We start from the raw sequence: 23,560 nt of genomic DNA on the forward strand, positions 1-23,560 counted from the left end.
CACACACACACACACACACACACACACACACACACACACACACACACGGGGGGGGAGAGAGAGAGAGGGAGAGGGAGGGAGAGGGAGGGAGAGGGAAGGAGAGGGAAGGAAAGAGAGAGGGAGAATCAATAGAAAACAAAAGGGATGAAGCTCGATGTTATTTCCTATCTTCTATACCCACCTCAGAACAAATCTACCTGTCCCTAATGTTCTCTGGGTGGATGTGTTGAAAATAACTGTCAACTCCAGAAGGGGGAAGGACAAATCTTTGCTCTGTGATTTCAGGGTCTAATCTATTTCTGGGGAGTCAAGATCTCTGCGGCCTACACCCCTGGCACAGTATAATTGAGAGCTTCGTGGTTCTGACAGACCTTGGGACCCCCAAATCAAGTGCAGTGGATTGAAACTTCAAGCTAGCCTGGGATACAGGTTATTGCTTACAAACCAAAGAGAAGATAGCATAATAAATTAGGCCTCAGCCTGTTGGGAACTCCTCTAAGAGGCTCATATGAACATCATTCATAGGCAGTGAACATTGTCCTGATAGACCCCAGATTTGGTGGCTTAGAGCTGGGCTCACCCCATTGTTTTTGATTGTGTGTGAACCAGAAACTGCACTTCTAGGATTTACTGGCTTTCTGGATCAGTTTGACACAAGCTAAAGTCACCTGAGAGAAAGGAACCTCAATTAAGAGAATGCCACCATAAGATAGGCTGTAGAGACAAGCCTGGAGGGCATTTTCTTAATTAGTGGTTATTGGTGAGGGACCGAGCCCCTGGGCTGATGGTCCTGGGTGTTATAAGTAAGCACGCTGAGCAAGCCGAAAGGAGCAAGTCAGTAAGTAGCACCCCTCCATGGCTTCTGCATCAGCAAGTGCCTCCAGGTTCCTGCTCTGCTTTAATTTCTGCCCTGACTTCCTTCAGTGATCATCAGCGATGTGGAAAACATAAGCCAAACAAACCCTTTCCTCCTCAAGTTGCCTTTGTCATGGTGTTTCATTAGAGCAGTAGTGACCTTAACTAAGACACGGGAGATGCTCCTGAGGGTGGGCAAGTCACTTCTGGTTGTGGCAAGTCCTCTTAGGACCCTGCATCCTACCAAGAGAATATATCACTTCTTCCAGTTCTGTGACAGAATATCTGAAAGAAACAACTGAAGGCTTTATTTGGATCATGGTTTGAGGGTATAGACCATCATGGTGAGAAAGGTGCGGGGGCAGGAGAATGAGGCAGTTGGCCACATTATTTCCTGTCTTAGGGAAGCAGAGAGAATCATGCTGGTGCTCAGCTTGCTTTCTCCTTTTCCATTCTGTTTAGAGTCCCAGCCCATGGGACAGTACTGTGGTGATTTGAATGAGAATGTCCTCCATTAGCTCATATATCTCAATACTTGGTCTCTAGTTGATGAAACTGTTTGGGAAGGATTGGGAGGTGTGGCCTTGTTGCAGGAGGTGTGTCACTGGAGTGGGCTTTGACGTTTCAAAAGGCATGTAATTCCCAGGGTCTGTCTCTCTCTCTCTCCGCCTGGTACTTGTGTCTCAAGATGTAAGCTCTCAGCTATTGCTTTAGTGTCATGCCTGACTGCCTGACTGCTCCTGCTCCTATGCTCCTTGCCATGATAGTCATGGACTCTAACTCTCAGAAACTATGAGCCTCAAATAAACTCTTCTGAGTTGCCTTGGTCATGGTGTCATATCACAATAATAGAAAAGTAACTAAGCCGGGTACCAGCCATATTCAGGGTAGGTTTTTCTTACTCAGTTAAACCTTTCTGGAAACACCCTTAGAGACATGCTCAGAGAGATGTGACTCCCAGGTGAGTTCAAATCCAGTCAAGATGACAATGAAAAGTAACCATTACAACTCTTACATCAAAAGGGATGTCTGAGATTTTAGGAAGCATTGTCCCCAACCCCAGCTTTCTTTTCTTTTTTTCTTTTTTGGTTTTTGGTTTTTCGAGACAGGGTTTCTCTGTAGAGCCTTGGCTTTGTAGACCAGGCTGGCCTCGAACTCACTTAGATCCACCTGCCTCTGAGGCCTCCCTGAGTGCTGGGATCATAGGTGTGCACCACCATACCTGGCTCAGTCCTAGCTTTTTATCTTGTTTTCTCTTCCTTTATTCACCTTTTACCTTCTAGGTAAGAATGGGTCTTCTGTTCTCCTTGGTGGAGGAGAAAAGGTGGAGCCTAGGAAGGGAGGTGAGAGAAAGACTCAGCTTCATAACCCACCTTGTGGTTCAGACTCATCTGGCAACAGTCAAAGGATGTCCCTCCCCTAGGGTTTTTATTCGGTTGGTCTGGGGTGGGGCTTTCCTCCTTCCCTCCCTCTCTCGCTCCTTCCTTACCTCCCTTTTTTCCTTCTTTCTTTCCATTCTTCCTTTCTCCCTTCCTTCATTTGTTCCTTCCTTTCTCTACTTTTTCCTCCCTCCCCACCTCTCTCTCCTTCCATTTCTCTATTTGTTCTTTTGTTCCTTCTTCCTCCTCTCCTTCTCTCCTTCCCTCCTCTTCTCGCTCTTTCACTCTATTTCTCTATTTGTTTCTTCATTCTTTCTCCCCTCTCTCTCTCCTTTCCCCCCTTTCCTCCTCCTCTCTCTTTTCCTCTTCTCCTTCTTCCTTCTCCTCTCATCTCCGTTCTTCAGGAGATTCTAATCTGTGGCCAAATTCAGAAACCACACAATGTCTTTGCTCTGTGGGGCTCAGGGGCTTGTCAGTCATCCTCTCATCTCTGGGGTGTCCTGGGGTTGGAGGCACAGACTGAGGTCAGCAACAGAGGTCCAGGACCTGAGCTTAAGATGTGGCACTGTGATGTGCTGATGTGTGACTCGGAGACCGTTCGTCAGCCTCTGTGTGTGTGTGCATATGTGGTAGTGTCGGTGGGGCATATATGACAATAATATCCACCTTAACTGAGAGGCTATGAAGATTAATGAGATAATTCTTACAAACTATTTTGCATAGGACACAGGGAGCCCTGGACAGACAATGGCTGTGATGTCTGGGGGTCAGTGGTTTGGAGAAGCTGGTGATTCAGACCTCTGCTTTCCTTGCAATGCTGGGGTTTCATGGAGCCTATGCAGGGCAAACAAAGGGTCTTTTTTGTCCTCTTTACTAGGAAGTAGGCCCTGCTTACCTTTTGGGGACCTCTCATTTCTCCCCCTTTGTCCTTGTTTGCCATATCCTTTGCAGCTACCCTTGGCCTTTTTCACTCACATGCCTTCCACTGGAGAACTGATCAGGAGACCTGGACACTGCCTCCCTCCCCTATGGATCTCTGATATCTCCTTGGAGGCTCACAGCTGGAGGCAGAAGGGCTTGGCTAGCAGAGCATTTTTCAGCTGAAAATGTTTTTCTTTCATTATGATTCAGTTCCATCTGGAGGAGGGAAAGGGAGAATGGGGGAGGGTAGCACTCTTTCTGTTCTCCTTGGGAGTGAGACAAGGGAGGCAGAAGAACAAGCAGCCTGCTCATCAAATGCCTGCCTTGTTCTGGGTTCTGTCACTCTTCTTGATGTCCTTGAAGGGAAGGGTTATTTCTCTCCTTCCCTGGAGGAAGCAGGGACCTAGGGGTGCAGAATGAGTGTCCTAGGCCAGTGTAGAGTTCTCAGGGAGCCTGGTCAAGTGCTGACTTTGATTGGTAGGCCTGGCCAGGGCGTAAGTTTCAGCATTTATTTCCAACAAGTTGGGGGACTGTGGGTCTGGTAGAGGGTCTGCTTTGGGGATGCGGGCCCTAAAATGTAGCTAGAAAGTGGCTGGAGCTTGGATGTGTGCCCAGGTCTGTTCTCTACAGATCTTGACCTATCAGGGTCCTCTACACCTTTGAGATAGTTCTTCCCCTGGTCAGCCACAGCTCTTTGAGAGGAGCTATTGAATCCCATGGGTTCCGGGAGTTGCTCTGATACCAGAGATTTTCTGTCAAAACCTCAGGTCAGAGAAAGCCTTACGTGTTTGAGGCAGGGTCTCTCCCTGACCCGGGCTCACTGATAATAAGGCTATGCTGGCTGCCAGTGAGCCCCTGGGACCTAATTGTCTCCACCTCTCTAGTTCTGAGGTTACAGGTACAGATTACTGTGCCCAGCATTTTTTTTTTTTTCACATGGGTTCTGGAGACTAAACTCAGGTCTTTACATTGCACAGTAAGCACTTTACCAACTGAGCAATCCAAGCTCAGAACCGGCCCACACAAGACCTCTGCCATCATCTTAATACTTTGTTAAGTTTCCAGGCAAGCCCACATCCACGTGGTCAGAGTTTTCCAATTTATAATTCCCCAAACATGGTTGATGAAAATTGCTCTGAGGAGGAGGAAGAAAGAGGAGGTAGGGATGGCTGCTTGATTAGTCTCACTGTAGATCTGGCTCTGGGGGAAGGACCTGGCGCTCTGCAGAGGATCAGGCAGCTAGACTCGTGAGTCCTAAGAGGAGGCAGGTTGGAGGAAGTGCTTCCGCTAGCTGGGATCCAGACTGTTGGCAGCATCAGGGCACAGGATGCCCACCCTTCACTCAGTGGGTGTTTCTGAGCTAGGACTGTGTGGGGAATGTGTTTTGGTCATTATTTCTGGGGGGCGGTCTGGTGTCCGGTTCCCTGTCAACCTGCTGTTCCGTTGAAGAAAGCTGCGACATTCAAAGGGTTTGTTTTGTTTGAATCATGGCTTTATAATTACCTCTTTGCCGGTTGACAGCTGTTATTAGCATCACCTTGGGCTCTCCTTGAGGAGTTTTACATGCAGAGAGTGATCCAGTACCTCCAGAGGAGCCGGAGAGTAAAAGCCAAGCTGGTAACTAAACAATAGTTTTAAAAAGGCCACAGGTTTTGTAAACACAGCCAATCTTGTCCCAAACAAAGGAAGGGGCTGCATTTTTTTCCCCTGTTGAATCTGTCATCTTTTGCCACTTTGGGGTACCAAAGTAAAGCCAGCACTGTTCCCTGAAAGGGATGTCCTGCAGAAACTGCTGTGGGGACTGTCAGACTCTCACCTGGCAGCCACTTCATGGGTTCATGGCAGTGAGGAGCAGAGTTGTTGGGAAAGACTCCTATTCCGTTAATGCTGGGAGTAGTTTGATGTGTGTTTGGGGAGAGAAGAGAGGGACTAGTTGGATCCATAGAGAGGATTATTGTTTAAAATTCTACCTAAGTCAGTTTAAGAGGGATGTATGAAATTATGGTGGGGCCGTGGTTGGATATGAAAACTGGTTTCTTATTTGCAAATGGAGGCTGTGCTGTCTCCTACTAGAGCTGCCTCTCTCCACCCCTGGACCCATCTAGAGCAGTGGTTCTCAGCCTGTGGGAGGCCACTCTTCGGTGGGCGTTGAAGGGCCCTTTCACAAGTGTCATCTAAGACCATCAGCAAGCACAGATATTGACATTGCAATTCATAACCGTAGCAAAAGTACAGTTATGAAGTAGGAATGAAAATAATTTTATGGTTGGGGGGATCACCAAAACATGAAGTAAGTGGTCACCGCATTTGGAAGGTTGAGAACCACTGATCTAGAAGCAAGTGAACTGGAAAGGAAGCTGTTTTGGAACCGGGGGTGTGTTTGTCTCTTCTGTCACTAGCTGGTGACACATCTTTGGCCAGCTCTCAACCTCATTTTTTTATTCATTTTTTTTAAAGAGAGGTACTGAAGAAATATTTTGTTCATAATCTGGTAGGACCCAAGTTTAATGAAAGAATGTCGGTGATTGTATTTTGGAAAGGAAGAGTACCACATACACAGAAAAGGTATACTCCTTGTCAGGCCCTTCCTCCTCCCAGCCTCTGAAACAGGGCTGCCGTTTAGGGGCCACGGTAATTGCTGCCCATCTATCTGACTGACAGATCACCCCGAGACTCCGCCTGAGGTAAATGGAATATCAGGAACTTTATCCCTCCTGTTTGGTGTATTTGACATATGGACTTGGGGCTGAAAGCAAATTGTTTTAATCCTTTATTTTCACATTGAAAGACATGGAAACTTTCAAAGAACTCAGTTGATTTCTTACTGAGTTTAACTACTGATTTTCCTCCCCTCCCTTCTTCATTTTCTTTTCCTCCCTCCTTCCACCATCTCTCTCTCTCTCTCCTTCTCTTCCTCTCTCCTTTTCTCCCCTCCCCTCCTTTTTCTTTAGCAAAGTTTTGTAATATAGCCTAGGATATCCTGAACATGTTATGTTGCCCAGGCTGGCCTGACATTTGTATCTTCCTCCTTCTACCTCTCCACCGTTGAGATTGACTTGTGTTAACAGGCACAGCTTTCTGATAGCCATTTCCTTACATTATTTATAGGTCAGTGTGCAGCTCTGGAAAGGGGAATTTTTAATTAGAATCATGGAATAAAGACAGACAGAGGGGAACATTAAACACACACACAGCAGAGAGAGAGGGAAGAGGGAAAAGAAGAGAGGGAGAGAGAAAGGGAAAAAAGGGGAAGGAGGAGAGAGAAAGAGAGACAGAGAACACCAGTTCTGAGTTCTCTAAGTTGGCTCAAAAAGGTTGTTTAGACAGGTGTTTCTGCCCCCTAATTCCAGTCACCAGGAGCAATATTGGTTTCCAAGAGTGAGCCATACCTGCATTACACCCTTCTTCCCCCTTCTCTAATTCCTGGTTCTTTTTACCCCAGGTGGCTTATCCCTTAGTTAACTACACCCTGCCATTATAGCCAGCGTCAGATGCTGGTTCAAGCACCAGACTTCCAGAGTGTCTGGGACGACCGAGTTCAGAACCCTGCTTGTTGTGATTGTTGCAAAAAGCAGAAAGCTCCCATTGTCAATGCAGCCCCTCCCCGGTCCCAAGCCTGACTTTCTAAAGTCCACGAGTGTAATCAAGCCAGTGAGTCCAGGCCCGTGTTCCTCCATAAAACTGAAATAAGAGAGCTGAGTGAATTAACTGTTTGTGCCTCCTCATGTGCAATGCATCTTTAATTACATTTCATAAAAATGTCTGGATGGATTGATGGAACTTTATTTAAACTTTAGGTAGGCACAGGAAGTAAACGATAGTGCAATATACCATATTCTGTTAATACAGGCTCAAAACTCATTTACTTTATGGTGGTTCAACAAAATCTTTGATGTGGGGCTACTTAAAAATATATTACCTCTGAAAAGATTTCCTTTGGAAGACAGAGTGGGTGCTTGGCAGCCTGTAAGCGGTCGACCAGATGATCAATTGACAAATATGTCAACAGGCATAATTCACTGTACCAGCTCCCCTGATACATGCAGAACACTGGTTTATTTTAGAAAAAGAATACGTTTCTCAAATCCCCTTTCATTCACACTGCAGGATTTATGAATCGAGCCTTGTTGAGCATAAGCTGTTTGCAATGAAACGGAAAAAAATCTCTTTAGTCTGTCTGCCATGCATTTCTATCCGTTTGGATTATTTGAGGTTCTGGACTGAGCATGTGACATAAGGAAGGAAAATAAATGTAGCTTATAGTAAACAGCGGCACAGCCCACAGAGAGAGAGAGGTTATATTTCACTGTGAGGATTGTATTTATACTTGCAAAAAGCTATCACTGCTCTGTCAGAATACTATATTTGCACTATTTTTTCCCCCTTCGCGAATGCTTTTGATAGAAATAAAAGATTGTGTTTTTTCCCCCCGGGGCAGATCTGTTTGCTATGTTACAAAATGTGTTGGGTAAAAGCTGGGCTGATACCTCCCTCCTTCCAGCTCTGAGGTCCCCATGGGGTTGGAGGATGAAGGCTGTATGTGCATTGCCACAGGAGAGTTAGCCCAAGTAAGAATATGGGTGTGATGTACCCCAGGGGTCTGTGGAGACACCTCCTTGTCTGCAATGACGAATGGCAGATAAAACAACGTTCCTTGCTGATTTCTGACTCTACCATGGAAGAGTACACTCATGAGTGCTTGATGGATTGGGCCCATTGGTTTAATTACTAAACAAATGAACAAAAACTGTTGTTCTCTCTCTTGAGCAAAAGCAGTGGATTTGGCCTCAGCAAAGGCAAGAACTTTTGACAGCATTGGTAAGCATGGGTGAAAGGATCTGAGAAGCTGTGGAAGTGAGCTTGCCCTTCATGGCTAGCAGTGATATACTTCCTGTGGCAGAATCATAGACATGGCTTTTGGGGAAAGCCTGGCCTCCCAGGAGGGATAGAACTGAGTAGATGCTATAAGCCTAGGAGCTTGAAGTGGGTTTAATTTCTTTTGTATGGAGTTTAACTCACAGGCAACTTAAGCTAGGTGAGGTTGGCATGGTGACCAAGCCCCCATTACTTACACCTACCCACCCTGGGGTCAGCTCAGCACTGCCGACCTTTGAATTTCATTGCCTCTCCTGCTCCCAGCTCCTTAGCTTTGGCAACTCTCTCCAGACATTCTCTGGTAGAAGGTGACTTAGAATTCTCAAAGCCTGTGGCCTACTGGGCCATATCAGCACATTGTCATTGCTTCCTGGGTCTGGTGGCAGTTGGGGCCTCATATTATATCACACGTAAGGGCATATGCCAATTCATCAAGGCTCTCGGCAGATGAAAGTCCTCTAGAGGGGTAAGAAGGTGCCATCTATGGCTGATGGAAGGAACGAAAGCTGCCTCTGCTGCCTCTGCTGCCTGGAGCATGGTGAAGGGGCAGGCCCTAGTCTCTGGGAGGCCCCTAAGCATGGGCCTTCATGGGGCACAGCAGAAGTTCATCCCTGCCTCTTTCAGGAAGTTGTCTAGGATGCTGACCCTCTCTGATGTAGCATGTCTCCTGGTTTCAGGCTGGTTACCTCTAGTTCTCTCAGCACTGCAGTGGGGGCACTCTAACATACACTAATGTGCTCAACCTAACCTGAACTTCTTCGGTTTGGCCCTTGTATGAGGGAGGTCTGGGCTGGTGATCTGCTTTTCCCTGGTTCATCTTTGTGTCTGGCTTCCAGTCACAAAAACTACAGCTTTAAAAACAAACAAACAAACAAACAAACATGTATGCAGGTGTAGAGGGCAAGAGGCCCACATACTCACAGATAAGCACTCGAGAAACTGGAATTGTTACACAATCAGGCTTTTTTTCTTCAATGGAGGAAATTGGCACCTGTTCCACCCAGAAGGCTGGAGTGGATGTTGTGATCTTTGCTAGTCTATGGTGCCAGCCTTTACCAGAATTCCCCCCACTCCCAAATCCTGAGCATTGTTTCTCAGTCATTAGAACCCTTTCTCGTGGAGGTCACAGGGCTTTGCTAAAGAGCTGTGCCTTGCAAAGGAGTTTTGATGTAGCCACAACTAAAGCTTTGTTGTGATAATTGTCACGAGAAAACTTTTTCTCCCTTCTCCCCCAAAGTTTTATTGTGAAAAAAAATAAACCGCTTGCCACCAGACTACAGAAGTTTGACTTAGCACTGGCTGGCTCAGTTGTGAGTTTCCTTCTTACCTCACCGGGTCATTTCCCTGTTGGCTGTGAGACATGCAGGGACCCCCACAGCTCAGTTTCATCCACTGAGTGCCTGTGCAGTCCCAGTAGCTGAGGCTCTGCCTCGTTTCATCAGATCCCCAGGGAACTCTGCCTAAACCAATGTGCGCCCTACCTTCCTACTGCTGTGAACACAGGTCCTCATGTTGTGCTGACCCCCACCATAAAATGATCTCATTGCTTCTACGTGACTGTAATTTTGCTACTGATATGAACTGTAAAATATCTGATATATGGGGTAGCCTGACATTTGACCCCTCAAAGGGGTTTTGACCCACTGGTTGAGAAATGCTGCTCGAAACTCTAGAATGGGTCAAGAGCTGTTCTGATCAGTGGTCCCTAAAGCTTCTCCCATTGGGGAAGCTCTCAGAGGCTACTCAGATTGTTTGCTTCTGCTTGCTTCTGATATGTTGTGCTTGCTTGCCCAGCCCTGCCTGTTCGTTCCCCAAGCTGCTTGCCCAACTATTTTGGGTGGCACCCAGAATGAAGGTAGCACATTTTAGACTCCACCCCAGAACTATATGCATGGCTCAGGTACTTCTCTGAGGTTCACACAGCCACACTAACAAACACAAGCCAGCCTAACGGGGATGAGCATGACACCTTTTGGTCATTTATTCAATCAATGATGCTTCTGGTATCTTTGAAGAGATAAGCCCTGCCACTGTCATTTTAAGAATGAGACAAGTCAGGTGAGATTCAGGTAGTCAGAGTCACAAACCCGGTTCTGGGGAGACAGGAGCAGGAGGTAGCTGGAGGCTCCAGGACTCAGCATAACATGTGCTTAAGCCCACGATCTATTTAAAAAAAAAAAAAAAGAACTTGAGGTCTATAATTTTCTCAAACTTAAAAACATCAGCTTTGCAGCAGATTGGGTAAGTTCAGCCTGCTTAGCTGTACCCGTGGGTGAGAATTCTTGTCTTGACAACCCACTGAGCAGGCATTGAATCGCCCAATTACTGCAAATTCTTTTTCTAAATAGAAAGCACGCCACAGCTCCAGATGGAAAAATTCCAGGATCTGCAGCAAGTATCTAGCTCACTGGCAGAAGTTGGGTTTTTGGCATGGACAGTGTTTCTTACTTTGCTTCCGGCCCCAGCAGAAGTTCTCTGTGGATGACCTAGCAATAAACTTAGCAAGAAGCTTGGGGGTGTTGGGAGGGCAGGCATGTGAGCATGCTTCATGCCCTCCCTGTCTCTGGAACTTCAGCCCCCACCCGGTGCAAAGAACAGGCCTTCTGTTTTACAGGCTTGGCTGTGCTCACTCAGACCAAGAAGCCCGTGGGTGTTTAGCTCAGCCCGAGGATTTGATACACACTGAGGCCAAGGGTGGCATGGCTGCAAGTGAGAGCTGGGAGCTTTGAGTCTGTAGCCTTGGCATGAAGAGGGGCGGCAGGGGTGGGCCAGAGGGCCTGATGTTCTAATCTACCTCATCTTCTCACATCAGGGAGCAGTTAGCTCCCAAAGCCTCTGATGGAGACGGCAATGCCATGCTACAGCTTGCCTTAGCTACTCTTCTCCTTTCGGGGGCACGATATCTCGACAAAGGCAACTCGAGAGGAAGAGTTTATTGCAGCTTACAGGTTCGCCTATCATGGTTGTGGCGGGAGCTGGAGGTTGCTGGTCACGTTGCATCCCCAGTCAGGAAGCAGGAAGAAATGAAAGCGCGTAGTCGGCTTACTTCTTCCTTCTGCAGTTCAGGACCCTCCCACCCAGGAAATGGTGCCGATTTCACAGTTGGTAGGTCTTCCTACCTCAATGAACTCAACCCAGAAAATCCTAATTAGATACATGGTCAAAGGCTTGTCTGTTCACTGGTTCTGAATTCTGTCAAGCTGACTACCTTGACCGTCATACCATTTAGCCTGAAACAAAATAAGCTTCTCCTACTGTTTGCACAACCTCTAATGCTGTAGGCAGGTACAGTGATAGAATAATCAAAGGTAATCAAAGGCACCGAAATATAATGAAGACTGCAGAGCCTAAGGCCACCCACATCTGTGCCTGTTTTTGGCCTAGTCTCATATCTGTCTGAACTTCAGCAAGACCCTTGGGGGGCCCTCCCCCACACATTCGGTTTCTTATCTGTAAAAGGGAAGGACACTATTTCATTCACTGCTGTGGTTTAAATGATGCCACAATTACCCCGGTTATCATATAGAAACACATAGGCCTCTAGGCATGAATGTATTTCCCCTCTAATTAAGGCCAGCACTTGAAAAGATAAAGGGTATCATTATGGGCTCTGAAGTTTTCAACAACGTTTAAACCTAAGGCAAAGCAAGGTCCAGAAGTGAATCCAGGCTGTTGCTTAAGGTTTTGGAGACCTTTTAGCAGGGCATCTTCCAGGTCTTTCCAAGACACCCCAGTGTGAGTTTCCTACCATCCATGGTGCAGTGTGAGCACCTCACTAGTCCTTTATGTGTTCTAGGGTGACTCATATCAGTGTGACCCCATTGGCCATCTGTCACGTCACTTCCTTGTGCTGGGGCTGTGACTCTGGCTGAGATCTGTCCTGGCTGCGGCTCGCACGGGCTTCCGGCTGCAGCCCGTGGCCCAGCACACAGAGCTGCAGAGGAGATGCCCACTTGGTGCTACTGCCCTGCCACTCTGTGTAGCGGGAGTCGTGCCAAGATGGGAGGTCTTGCTTGGGGTTCTCTTCACTGCTGCTGCTGCTGCTGCTGCCAAGAGAAAATACGGTGGCAGGTCAGACACTCCTCTAATGTTCCTTCTGGCTCCTTCCCTGTTCCCCACTCTCCTCTGCCTATCCCTCCCCTCCGCATCCCTCTTACATCTAGCCAGGCCTCTGCCTTTCCATATTACACTTGGTGTGCTATGTTGTCATTTCTGCATAGTTGGTCTGGTTAGGCAGGGGAGGAACTAGCTCCCAAAACTTACCTGGAAGGTTGACACGTGCTTTTTCCTGTATGCCTAGACTCTTGTGACTCTAAGCCTCAGGGGAACGGGCCTTTATTTATTTATTTATTTATCTATCTATTTATTTATTTATTTATTTATTTATTTATTTATTTATTTATTTATTTATTTTTCTAAAGCATTTCATGTCTAATAAAGAGCTAGGCTTAGTTGCTTGGATTAAAAACAACAATAACAGCAAGAAAAAACAAACAAACAAACAAACAAACAAACAAAAAAACCCAACGAACCCTGCTCTGCACAGTCGCCATCCTTTTCCTGAATGGAATCAAATGCAAACCGCTTTCTGCAGTCTCATCCAGTGTTTGGCTAGAGTAGAGTTTCCCCTCTGCTGAGCACCGTGACTAAGGGCTGTGAAAGGGGAAGGGGCCCTCGCAGAACTCCAGCTCTGACTGGGAGAATGAGATGAGGCTGTGACAGGCATGGAACAAGCCTAGGTAGATAGGACTAACTCTGAAAGCCACACAGGCCTGGCTGTTGGCAGGTTGGCCTCAGGATTGCTGGGAAAGGCTGAAGTCTGGCTGCGTGGGTCAAAATCTTGGCTCTTCCTCCTGCCATCTGTGTGCCTTGCTTCCTATGAATTGATCCCTCTGAGTCTGAGGTTTTCTCTTTGTAAAATGGAAATCATAACAGTGCCTAGCTTATCATGACTCACAGGTCCAAGGTCTGGGTGAAATGGAAGACCGTGTGCACAGCTCTCATATGCATGCGCTGTGGTTAATGGGGAACTGTCTCTATGGTGCTGCTTTACAGGCAGTCAGACCCCAAAGGGACTCTAGGGACCACCTATCATACAGTCATTGGGTACCTGAAGTTCAGAGAAGTGGGCCTTGGCTATAGAGCTCTTGGTCACTACAAGAGAAGGACAAGACTCCTGCACAACCCAGAAGGCCCTTCATTCTACCTGTGACAACATGCTCTTGGCTTTTATAATGATGCATGCTTACTGTGCACATGGGATATAAAACCAGTGGACAAGCCTGTGTTTAGATATAAACAAGGTCAAAGTGGGAGGAGTTAGAGGGTGGGCAAGGTGGCACATAGTCACACATTTCAGGATCAAGAAGCCCACTGTGCCTTAGAGCCAGTAATGGCCTCAAGCTATTACAGGGCTCTTTCTGCAGGTGTTCAGGGCCCACAGTGATCTATAGCCCTCCACTGCCTCCTCTCTTCACTCTTCTCCCCCGAGACCTTGGAAAATAGGGAGCATACACAGGTCGTACTTCATCCATGCCATCCAGGGCCTGGCAGGTAGGGGAGGAGACATGCTACTCTGTGAGGGCTGGCATGGAGGCATGAAAATTTGATTTAGGATTCTATTTCTCTCAGCCCCACCCAAGTTCCATTATCTCCATGAAGCTGAGGCCAGGAGCCTGCTGATTTCACAGGCTGTCACTCTATGGTTGTGGTTCTCTCTTTTCCTGGAATTGTTAAGAAGACAGACTGCCTACCTGCTGTCCTGCTGGCCAGTGGGCAGCCTGAACCAAGTACCGCATGGGACTTGCACAATGCTCCCTCCCACCTTACCAGTTCAGGTCAGGCAATGGTAAAAAGCATTGCATATAGGGGAGAGAGTCTAGAGCCTTCTGGAGTATTTCTAGGACTCCAATACTTTGAGACTGAAGATGCATTCTCACCTGGGGATTCAGCATATACACAGAGTCAAAACTCAGTGGCTGAGCCTCGGGGGGGGGGGGGGGGGGACTCCAATGACTGTTCCTGATCTCCAGTCTCCTCCCTACCTCTCCACCCTCCAAAAAACAGGAGGATAGAAGCATCATTCTTTTACTACAAAACAGGCTTGTGCCTAGCATGGAGTGACAAAAACGGGGTCAAAGTCAATTCAAGGGCACTGGAGCCTGCTCAGCTGCAAGACGAAATGGGCGTGGCAGTATATCTTTGCAAGCCCCTGCTGGAAGCACTCTCTAGCCTCTCCTGGCACCAGCTTGTCATGTGGTCCCAGAGAAGCTGTCCCTAAGCCCCTGGTATGGTTTTCTCATATCCTGGAGGGCAGAAAAATTATATTTGTTTTCTGTAGTAAGGCCCAGGGCTCTTACTGTGGATGACGTTCTGCTTCCAGATGCCAATGCACACCCGGATGTAGGGTGGTTGGTGGGAGAGAAGGCATTTCCCCTTCATGTGTTCAGACTTTGGAAGAACATAGTCATTCCCAAAGGGAAGGGGGGTAGGGGCAAATGACAAATCGACCTTCCACTTGACCTCAGGTGGGTTCTTCTTTCAAGTCACAAGTTTGTCTACTTGACCCCCCCCCCCCACACACACACACAAAGTATTGAGATTCAGAACATAAAACAGCCTTTTAGGCTGCCCTATTTGGAGCAGAAGCCTGGGAGAAGGGCATTATTTTCTTCTTGAGCAATTTTATGCTCCTGCTGTTTTAAAATGTTGGTGTTTTTAATTAATGGCTTTTTATTGTCCTTGTTCTCTCAAGCTCTCCTCCTGAAGGGCACAGTTTTAGAAATCTAATATCAGAGAAAGCAGTGTTTATCGAGGTTCTTAGATGAAAGCCAGCGTTCTATAGGAAGTGCATTTTAGATTTAAGAAAAGAGCAGCGTTACGTTAAGTTTTTTTTTTTTTTTCAAAAATAATCAATAATTCATTTCTTTCAAGTGGCTGGGGAAGGTTATAGAACTATTACAACGCACAACTTTCCCAAGATATTATCTTTATTTAAAATTGACTGCCGAGCACTTGGTAAAAAAAAAAAAAAATACCATTTATGCCTGGACCCATTGTGAAGCCTGTGATGCCTATCGCCCTGGCAGAAATTAACTGCTGGTTGACACAACTGTAGACAGAGCGCGCGCTGGCGTCGCAGCTGATCTTGATATCAAGTGCCCTGGCAGAGTGTTTCTCCAATAGGCTGATATGTCCCCACTCCCGCCCTGTGTACTCTGTAACACAAGCAGTCAAGCCTAGGAGTCCTTTCAGTGCCCGTGGGATAATTCCGCTGGCTCCCTGCCCTTGCAGCTGTGCGCTGTCCACAGGTGGGGCCGATGGCGTGTATCAACCTGCTGCTGCCGGGAAAGGCACACCCTCACCCTACAGATGTGGGAAGCTAGTGGGGAAGGAGAGCCAAGCCCTCGGAGCTCTGGGAACGCCTCCTTGCTATTTCTATGCCTGCCCTCAGTATCCATTCTTAATTGGTCTATGGCTTACTGGGTATCTCAGAGACACCTCAGAGTGTGCGTGTGTGTGTGTGTGTGTGTGTGTGTGTGTGTGTGAGCTTAAAGTACAATTTTAAAAAATCGTAATCCAAAGGTGTTACTGGTCCATGCTCTTAGGATGAATAGATGTGCATTACAGGCTAAAGAGGCAGATCTGAGAATTCAGATGTCTTCCTACTAAGCCAGGTGAAACCAACAAGTCTGCAAAATGTAAGATGGCAATACTCATCAACTCTCTCTTTCTCTCTCCTTTCTTTTAATGAATATACAATTTTGCCCTGGCATGGTGCCCCAAATGCCAGGACTCAGGAAGTGGAAGCAAGAGGGCTGTAAGTTTAATGCCAGCCCTATCTAAAGCCAACAGCAAAAAGAAAATAAACGTTTTTTTTTTTTTTTTTTTTTTTTTTTTTTTTTTTTTTACAGGAATATACTATTTGTGTGAGTATAGGATGGGCTTATTCTTTTAAAAATATTTAAATATTTTTCAGTTTAAACGTCTAACAAAAATCGTAGGTGTAACTCACATATATAAAAACTACTGGGCTCTCAATAATCTTTAAGAGTTTAAAGTGTCCTGGGACCTGGTGGTTAGAGAACCTCCCAGGGGAAGCGACAACAGAGTCAAGCTGTCGGGTTCAGGCAGGCAGTGAGCCAGCCTCTGGGGCAGGCCAGTCCATCAGGTGAAAGCCCAGTCATTCATGGTCAGGGGGGGACTTGGCTGTTCTCGCTACATCCCTTTCCCCCACCGCCTCTCCCTTTAGAACAGTGTCTGAAATCTACTAACTCAGACAGTCCAAAGAGCCCACTCCAGCTGGCTGGGCAGTGGTGCAAGGCACCTCTTACCTGCTTTGGCAGGGATGGGATTCCCAAGAGGAGCCGGGCCCCTGGAAGGGGTCGCCCCGCTGGCGCTGGCGGGCTGAAGCTGACCTTCGGACAAAAGGAAGGGGATTGAGGGCGCTCAGAGACGTTCTCCTCTGTGAATCTGACCTCAGTCGTGGCCCCGAGCTGCCCCTCCAGCCTTCTGTTTGGGTCCTCAAAGGGCCCCAAGGTTCTGGTAGCATCCGTGGATGGGATGTTGACGGTGACGATTTAGCTTCAAACAGAGAAGAGGTGGCTGGGCAGACTACTGAGCAGGTATTCCTGGATGCTTTGGCTGTGGTAACTTCACTGTCCTCGGAGTGATTCGTCTTCTTGGACCCCCGAGAGAGAGACACTGAAGGTGATGAAGGGGACACGGAAGAAGGGGTGTTTGCTTCTGTCTGCTGGCCAGGAGGGCTCCCCGGGGCTGAGTTGGGTTGCAGGGGCTGGTAGGGAGGGGAAATTGGTTTCCTTGTGGCTGGTGGGCTTAGTGTCCTGTGACTGAGAGGGGGGCTGGGAGAGCTGAGAACAGCGGGGAGGCTCGGCTGGGACAGTCCATGAGAGGAGGGCAGGCTCTGCAGCCTCCTGTCCCCTTGGGGTGCCCACTGTGCTCTCGGGGGAGAGGCTTTTCTGATTACTGGAGGGCTTCTCTCTGGACCCTTCCTGGATGCGTCTGGAGAATGTGAACCTCGTGAAGGTCTGGCCAGGCTGGGTTCCAGGGTCCTGCTTTGCCCAGCTGTGGGGTGGGTGTGGTGCTGAGGAATTACCCTCTGGTGATGCTCGGAGAAGTTTGCACCATTCTCTGCTTGTGCCTGAATCTGAGCCCCACCCTCTGCCTCTGGGCTTGGCCTAACTGTTTTCTGGGAGTTCAGGTCCAAGGTCAGCTTTCTGGAATTGCCCACAATCCTGGTGTTCCCTGGTCCTGTGCTGTGCAGCCTCGGGGAGCTGCCAGTACCTTTACTGGGGAGCAAATCCATGGGACTCATAGAGGCTCTCAGCTTGGGGGAGGCCCATGTTTTTCTTGGATGGCTAGCCTCTCGCAGCCCTGGTACCAGGGTCTCTTCCTGGGAGCTTGCTGCTGGCTGGCTGCTCTCTGGGTGCTCCAGAGCAGTGAATGATCTGTCCATCAGGATCTCCAGGGGTGGTGGAGGGAGGTTCTCTAGGTCCTCCTGTGTTTCACAGTCTGTGTCTTCACTCTTAGATGCTTCTGCTGTAGGAAGAGAGGGGAATGGTGCAGAAGGCCTCCAGCCCATGTTCACCTTGAGAGGTTCTCTGCCTGTGGCTGGAGAAACTTGGGGCTTAGGATACATAGGGGCTAGCCCTCTATATATAGGAAATCTGGGAGGCATGGCAGGGACCCCCCACTTCCTGAGACAGGGGCTTGGTCCCAAGTTCCTAGAGTCCCTTGGCATCCTCAGGCTCTCAGTGGGACTAAAGGTTTCAATAAGCTTCTTGACGGATGTTCTGGTGGGACAGGCCCTGACGTCCCATTCAGTGTCCCTGGGAGCCCTACTGTTCTCGAAACAAAGGACGGCATTTGGCAGCTCCTCAGCCTTTCCCTGGCAGGGCTGGCCATGGTCAGAGTGGGGACTACTTCGTTGCAAGATGCTCTTGTCCTGACTGGGCAATATGCTGAAGTTTTTGGCGAGGGAGGCCTTGAACTTACTGATGGGACTACTGGGACTCACCCTGCAGCTGGCGTTGGGCCACAGCACCGATGGCCTGGATGGCAGGTGTTGTTCTGAGCTCCTCCCCTGCCGTGTGGCGCCCAGGGCATAAAATACCTCCAGCCTCTGACTGAGGTCTGCCTGGACCCTCCTCAGCTCCTGGAGGGTGGGGTCTTCCACAGGGCTCTGAAGGGATCCCTCTGATTGTGACCTCTGTTGCCTCACAGGGCTCCACCTGCTGCCACTGACTGATCTAGGTCTTGGAGGGACCATTGCTCTCCCTTCCTCCTCCTCCTCAGCCCAGTCCTGGGGCCTGGAAGGCAAAGGGACAAACTTGATCCTTTCGCTGATGGCCTCTTTCATCTTCAAAATCATTTCCTGGGCCTGGGGGCTCCTAAGCTTCCTGGAGTACGGCTGAAACAGGCTTTCCCGGGCAGCGGGTGAGGACCTTGGTCTTGAAGGTAGTGCTTTCTGTGGTTCAGCAGGCAGATCCGTGCTGCTAACTTCATCTTCCTCCTCCAGGCTGCTGTCCTCATCTTCACTCAGGGACACAGCATCCATTAACCCAGAGCTTTGAGAAAGATGTGTTTGCACAGGGATCTCAGACCCCAGCGAGTCCCACAGAATGCTTTTGGCAGCCTCTGGAGGCCTGGAGGTGACTGCATCTGGGCCTACACCGGAGGCCCTCGAGCCCCTGGCTTCATCCTGTACAGCAGGTTGAACCTTTGCTATCCTAGGACTCGACAGTGGACAGTCCTGGAGTCCATCTGAACCTGTCCAGTATGGACCTTTCTGCCGGGGATGCCCCGATGGTATGGCCTCTACTTGGGCTGCAGTCCCTGGCTTCCATTCTCCAGGCTCCGCTACAAAGTCCCAGCTTGCTCGCTTGCCCAGCTTCTCCGTGGACTGCACAGACTCATTGTCAGCACCAATGCCGCTGTCCTCAGAACATAAGGGTGGGCCCAGCAGCCCAGGGTCACCGTGACCACTGGTCAGGCTCTCTAGTTGTCCCAGGGCCCTTAGGAGGCATTCATCTATACCTCTCTTGGTGCTCAGCTTACCTTCCAGCTGGCCAGCAGTGGAGCTGAAGTAGCTGCTGGAGCCCTCCAGAAAGCTCCCAGTAAGGGTGGACACTGTGCTGTGGACTGCCTGCAGCTGGTTGATTGTGTACTGCAGCAGCTGTTGCAGGAGGTCTGGCTGTTCCCAGGGCTCGCCTTTCCTCGATGGCCAGGCCAGATCCCCTCTGACTTCCTGGAGGAGCAGCTCTCCATCTTTGGAGATTTCTCCTAGAAGCTGGCTGACCTCCTCGAAACACAGCAACAGGAAGCTGAGCATGGGCCGCAACAGCTCCTGGGTCTGGCTGGCTCGTTGGATGAGGTACAGGATTGCTTCGTATCTGGAGAGGCTGGTGTGCAGATAGGCATAAGCATGCTGGTGGGCCTTTACCATGGGCTCAGGGAAGTCCACTTTGCCTTTTGACTCAGGGGCAGTTTGGCAGCAATGGTCCTGGTCATCTGACTGATGGCATGCTGGCTTTCTGTCCCCTTTTGAGGTCTCCTGAAGAATGTTTTCCTTACTCTCTTTCCCAGAAAAATCTACATCTTGTAGCCCATGGAAGCCTTCTGTCCCGAATGAAATATCCGTAGCTGTGCGGCTTTGGGATTTGTTCATCTGGAAGGTTTGGCTCTCTGGAATTGGTCCTTTCATATCTTTTGTGAGCTGAGAAAGTCTTACAGCCATGGTATGGAGCTTCTTGGAATTTGCCGTCTCCTCTGCTAGCCTCTCTCCCAGGTACATCTCCCCGCCAGGGTCACAGAAGGTGGAACTTTGAACCAGCAAAGGAATGGGACCTTTCTGGCTGCCCTCCTGACATCCTGGCAAAATTGCTCTGGGCTTTTTAAAAAACTGGATGCCACTCTTGGCAAAGCTGTTGACAATGGCGTTGTGTGAGGGTGTGCACCCCATGGTTTTAGCTTGTCACCATTATTTACCTTCACAGTCTTTGGAGAATCCTCGGGTTCTCTGGATAGTCCATCTGGGCAACTCCAGATCAGATCGGCAGTCCATGGCACAGACTCCTAGACTTGGAGCCCATGCCACAGTGAAGAGGAAGACATGCCTGTTCACCTAAGCTTTGAACCCTCTGCTGTTAGCGAGCACTGGGACAGTTCTGAGGCATTTCAGCCTCACGGATTATAGACCTGTGTTTTTCTCATATCCTGACAGATGTGGATGGCCAGTGGAGCTTTAAGCTTATTAGGTTAATCATGCCCCAGCCAGTCAGCACTCGGCGTGTGCTAATATACAACTTCTCAGCATTTACTATCTTGGGAACAGATTATTTTGGCACGTGCTTGTGCCTTAATTTTTTTATGTTCAAATGCCTGCTGTAGGAAACCTAGAGAAAGGAGCCATAATTGCAAAAGGCTTGGGAAAACATTGTGGGAGTGAAGTGAGAGCTCGCTGATTATAAACCCCGGAAAAGAATTGACCTTTGTAGTTTAATGAGGGCAAACCAGCTAAGGGCTCTAGTCTGCTTTATCAGGGAGATCCAAATGCTGGGCACAGTGGTGCATGCCTGAAATTCTGGCAATCAGGAGGCTGGGACAGGAAGATTGCTGGCTAGAATGGTTAGGTTACACAGTGAGTTCTAAGCTAGTCTGGGCTACAGAGTGGAACTCTGTCTTAAACAACAACAACAACAACAACAAAAAACAAAAGCAAAGTAAGACAAAACAAAATGCCAAAATAAGAAATGCAGCAATAGGAAATGGAGTCAGATAGGAGGAATCATGTTCTTTCTGGTCTGGAGGAGGAAGGTGGGAAAACTCACCGTCATACAAGCTTAACCTTGTCATCAGAGCCCTCAGTGACTCAGGGCCATGCCCTTCTGGGGAGAGGGTTTTCGTTAAACTCTCTTATAGGAAAACAAATCCTGGGCAGCTGAGAGTTACTTGTTCCCAAGAACGTAATTCTAACACATAACTTAGTCTATCCCCCCAACACCCTCTTTTTGAGTTAAGGTCTCACTATGTATCCCTGGCTGGCCTGGATCTTGCTGGGTAGGCCAGGCTGGCTTTGAACTCACAGAGATCCCCTGCATCTGCCTCCTGAGTGCTAGAATTAAAGGTGTGTGCCATTAGTCCTGGCTCTAGTTCCTTTTATCCATTGCTGTCAGGGAAGTCTAGAGCAGGCACAGTCAATGTACCACCTAACATGAAATTGGAAATTTATTTAAAACATTATTCTTTCATTATTATTATCATCATCTTGATTGCACGGTTCTCAAGTAGGAACTTTGTAGATGACACTCTCATGTTGTAATATCAAAAGTTTCTAGAGAGTGAGAGTGAGGGCTTGAATATGCGAGATGTGGCTTGACTTGGGGGGAGATTATTACTATTATTATTTATGTTTTGTTTTTGGAGACAGGGTTTGTTGTGTAACTCAAGTTGACTTTGGGCTCAGCATTGTCCTCTCTCAGCCTTCTGAGTAGATGGGATACAAGGTGCACACTCAGGAAGGCTGAGGTGTGTGGGTGGGGACTTCTGAAAACTATTTAACTCTGCTGACAAAGAGGTTTTTTTTCCTAAAGATAGGGTTTTGCTATGTAGCTAAAGCTAGCCTATAATCCTCCTGCCTCAGCCTTCTGAATGCTGAGATTATAGGTGTATACCTGGCAGAGGCCATTTTTAAAATGGAGACAATGGTACTTGATTCACTAGGCTCTTATGGACACTGAGTCAATCAATGGTCTGGTTACTACTTAATTCAGTTTCATAGCCTCCCCTCCCACAAAGCTCATGCTAGACCACTTCTAATGGTAAAAGTCGTCTGAAAACTCATGGTTTATCAAGGCCTAGTCTTTTCTGGAATTTTCTGAAACTACCTGCCAACAGTGTGTTCCAAGGCCTCTGAAACCACTTTGCTTTTCTGCCATGCCCATCTGTGTGGAGAGGTCCTGCTTGGTGCCTGGCTGACTTTCTGAGGCTTCACACCGATAATTCTCTGCTCTTAAACATAATGGTTCCACTGTTCTGCAGAGGGCTAATAGTAACCATTTCTCATTTTTGGACAACTAGCTTATTGTCAGTTTTGAATTTTTATAATAGAAGAAAGAAGTCCCGTATCCCGGAGGGTGCTGAGGCTGGAGTTGGCATTCTGGGCTTGGCCACCTTAGCTGTTACTTCCTGAGCTCTGCACAGCCAGGACACCTTTGAAGCAGAAAGGACTGAGGAGCCACCTCCCTTGCTTTGAGCTGAGCCCCATTCCAGTCACAGGCTGTGCCCCAGAGTGCATCATTAATAAAGTTCCCTGCTCTGTTTGTTTGAAGCAGAGCTCAAGGGAAGCCAAGCCGAATCAGTGCCTGGGGGCGAGCTGTGTCAGGCACAGAGAAGTTTCGTTCCTCACCGTCCTGGGCTGCTCGGTAAGCATGGACTCTGCGGGGAGACTATCTTTACACTTCGGATCTCGCCTTGAATGCAATAGAAAGCTCACCTGAAGGATGCTTTACACAAATTCTGTTTCTCTTGGGGTTTGATTCTCCCAAATGACTTATCTGTGCATAAGCCTTTGATCTAAACGACTGGAAGTATTTCTAAACGAATGATTTAAATCACAGTATTTACATGGAGATCGGCTGTCAGCACCACACCTTTCTGGCTGGGTTCCTTACCTTGTACAAATAGTTCAGGAAGCTGTTTATATGCTGCTGCTGTTCATTTTGCATTAAGAACAACTTTTATTTTTCTTTCTTTTTAAAGGTTTTTTTTTTTTTTTTTTTTTTTTTTTTTTTCAAATGATTAACAAAAACCTCTCAGGGGTGAGAATGGAAAATGCTGCTTCTTTGGATAAAACTCATATTTAAACGTGTATTCCACGACTCATCAATTCTAAGAACTTTTTCAGGAATATTGAATGCATGTATCCACAGAGAAACTGGTGCAAGAATATTCATTGTAAGCACATCCATAATATTCTCAAGTTGGAGACCATATAATTATCTGTCAACAGGGAAGGATAAATTTGATATTTGTGCAAAATGGAACAGTACTCAGTGATAAAAGAAAAAAAAACCCAAAATATATACAACATGGATAAATTTAAAACTGGCTCTGATGATGAGCTGGGCATGGTGGCTGGATACAGGACTTTCTCTAAGGCAGAGAAATCTTGAATTTAATTCTTACCTGCCTCAAAAATAAATACAAGAAAAGCCAATTTTGGTAGCACATGCCTTTGATATCAGTAGTTGGGAGTCAGAGGCAGGAAGAGCTCTGTGAGTTCAAGGCCTGGGATTACACCACTGTGCACCACACAGTCTGGTTTCTCTGTAACTTCGATCTCTTGCTATTTTACAGCATGTATATGTATATGTGTATGTGTATGTGTATGTGTATGTGTATGTGTATGTGTATGTGTATGTGTATGTGTATGTGTATGTGTATGTGTATGTGTATGTGTATGTGTATGTATATGTATATGTATATGTATATGTATATGTATATGTATATGT

The 23,560-nt window shown here is 47.7% G+C and overlaps 1 protein-coding gene across 3 annotated transcripts; it reads right to left on the reverse strand.

Moving 5' to 3' along the window:
• Positions 1-11,862: 11,862 nt before the first annotated feature.
• On the reverse strand, positions 11,863-20,010 carry Pcare (photoreceptor cilium actin regulator). 3 transcript variants are annotated; one of them, XM_055625616.1, is made up of 2 exons: positions 16,364-20,010; positions 11,863-12,070 (listed from the first exon to the last, which is right to left on the reverse strand). In XM_055625616.1, the coding sequence occupies exons 1-2, from the start codon at positions 20,008-20,010 to the stop codon at positions 11,863-11,865; spliced, it is 3,855 nt and encodes a 1,284-aa protein (XP_055481591.1). The 3 variants fall into 3 exon arrangements, with proteins under 3 accessions (XP_055481591.1, XP_055481583.1, XP_055481574.1); XM_055625608.1 differs by having other exon boundaries at positions 11,863-12,073; XM_055625599.1 differs by having other exon boundaries at positions 11,863-12,076.
• Positions 20,011-23,560: the final 3,550 nt, after the last annotated feature.

Source organism: Psammomys obesus, unplaced genomic scaffold, assembly GCF_907164565.1.
Source record: "Psammomys obesus unplaced genomic scaffold, mPsaObe1.curated_primary_1811, whole genome shotgun sequence".
Classification (NCBI taxonomy): domain Eukaryota; kingdom Metazoa; phylum Chordata; class Mammalia; order Rodentia; family Muridae; genus Psammomys; species Psammomys obesus.

What these genes read in the sequence shown, in the direction of transcription:
- Pcare (XM_055625599.1), bottom strand. Translation starts at nt 20,010, where the DNA reads ATGGGGTGCACACCCTCACACAACGCCATTGTCAACAGCTTTGCCAAG. An exon ending in TCCCATCCCTGCCAAAGCAG is followed by an intron (nt 12,077 to 16,363) that starts GTAAGAGGTGCC and finishes TTCTCTTGGCAG; the next exon opens with CAGCAGCAGCAGCAGCAGTG.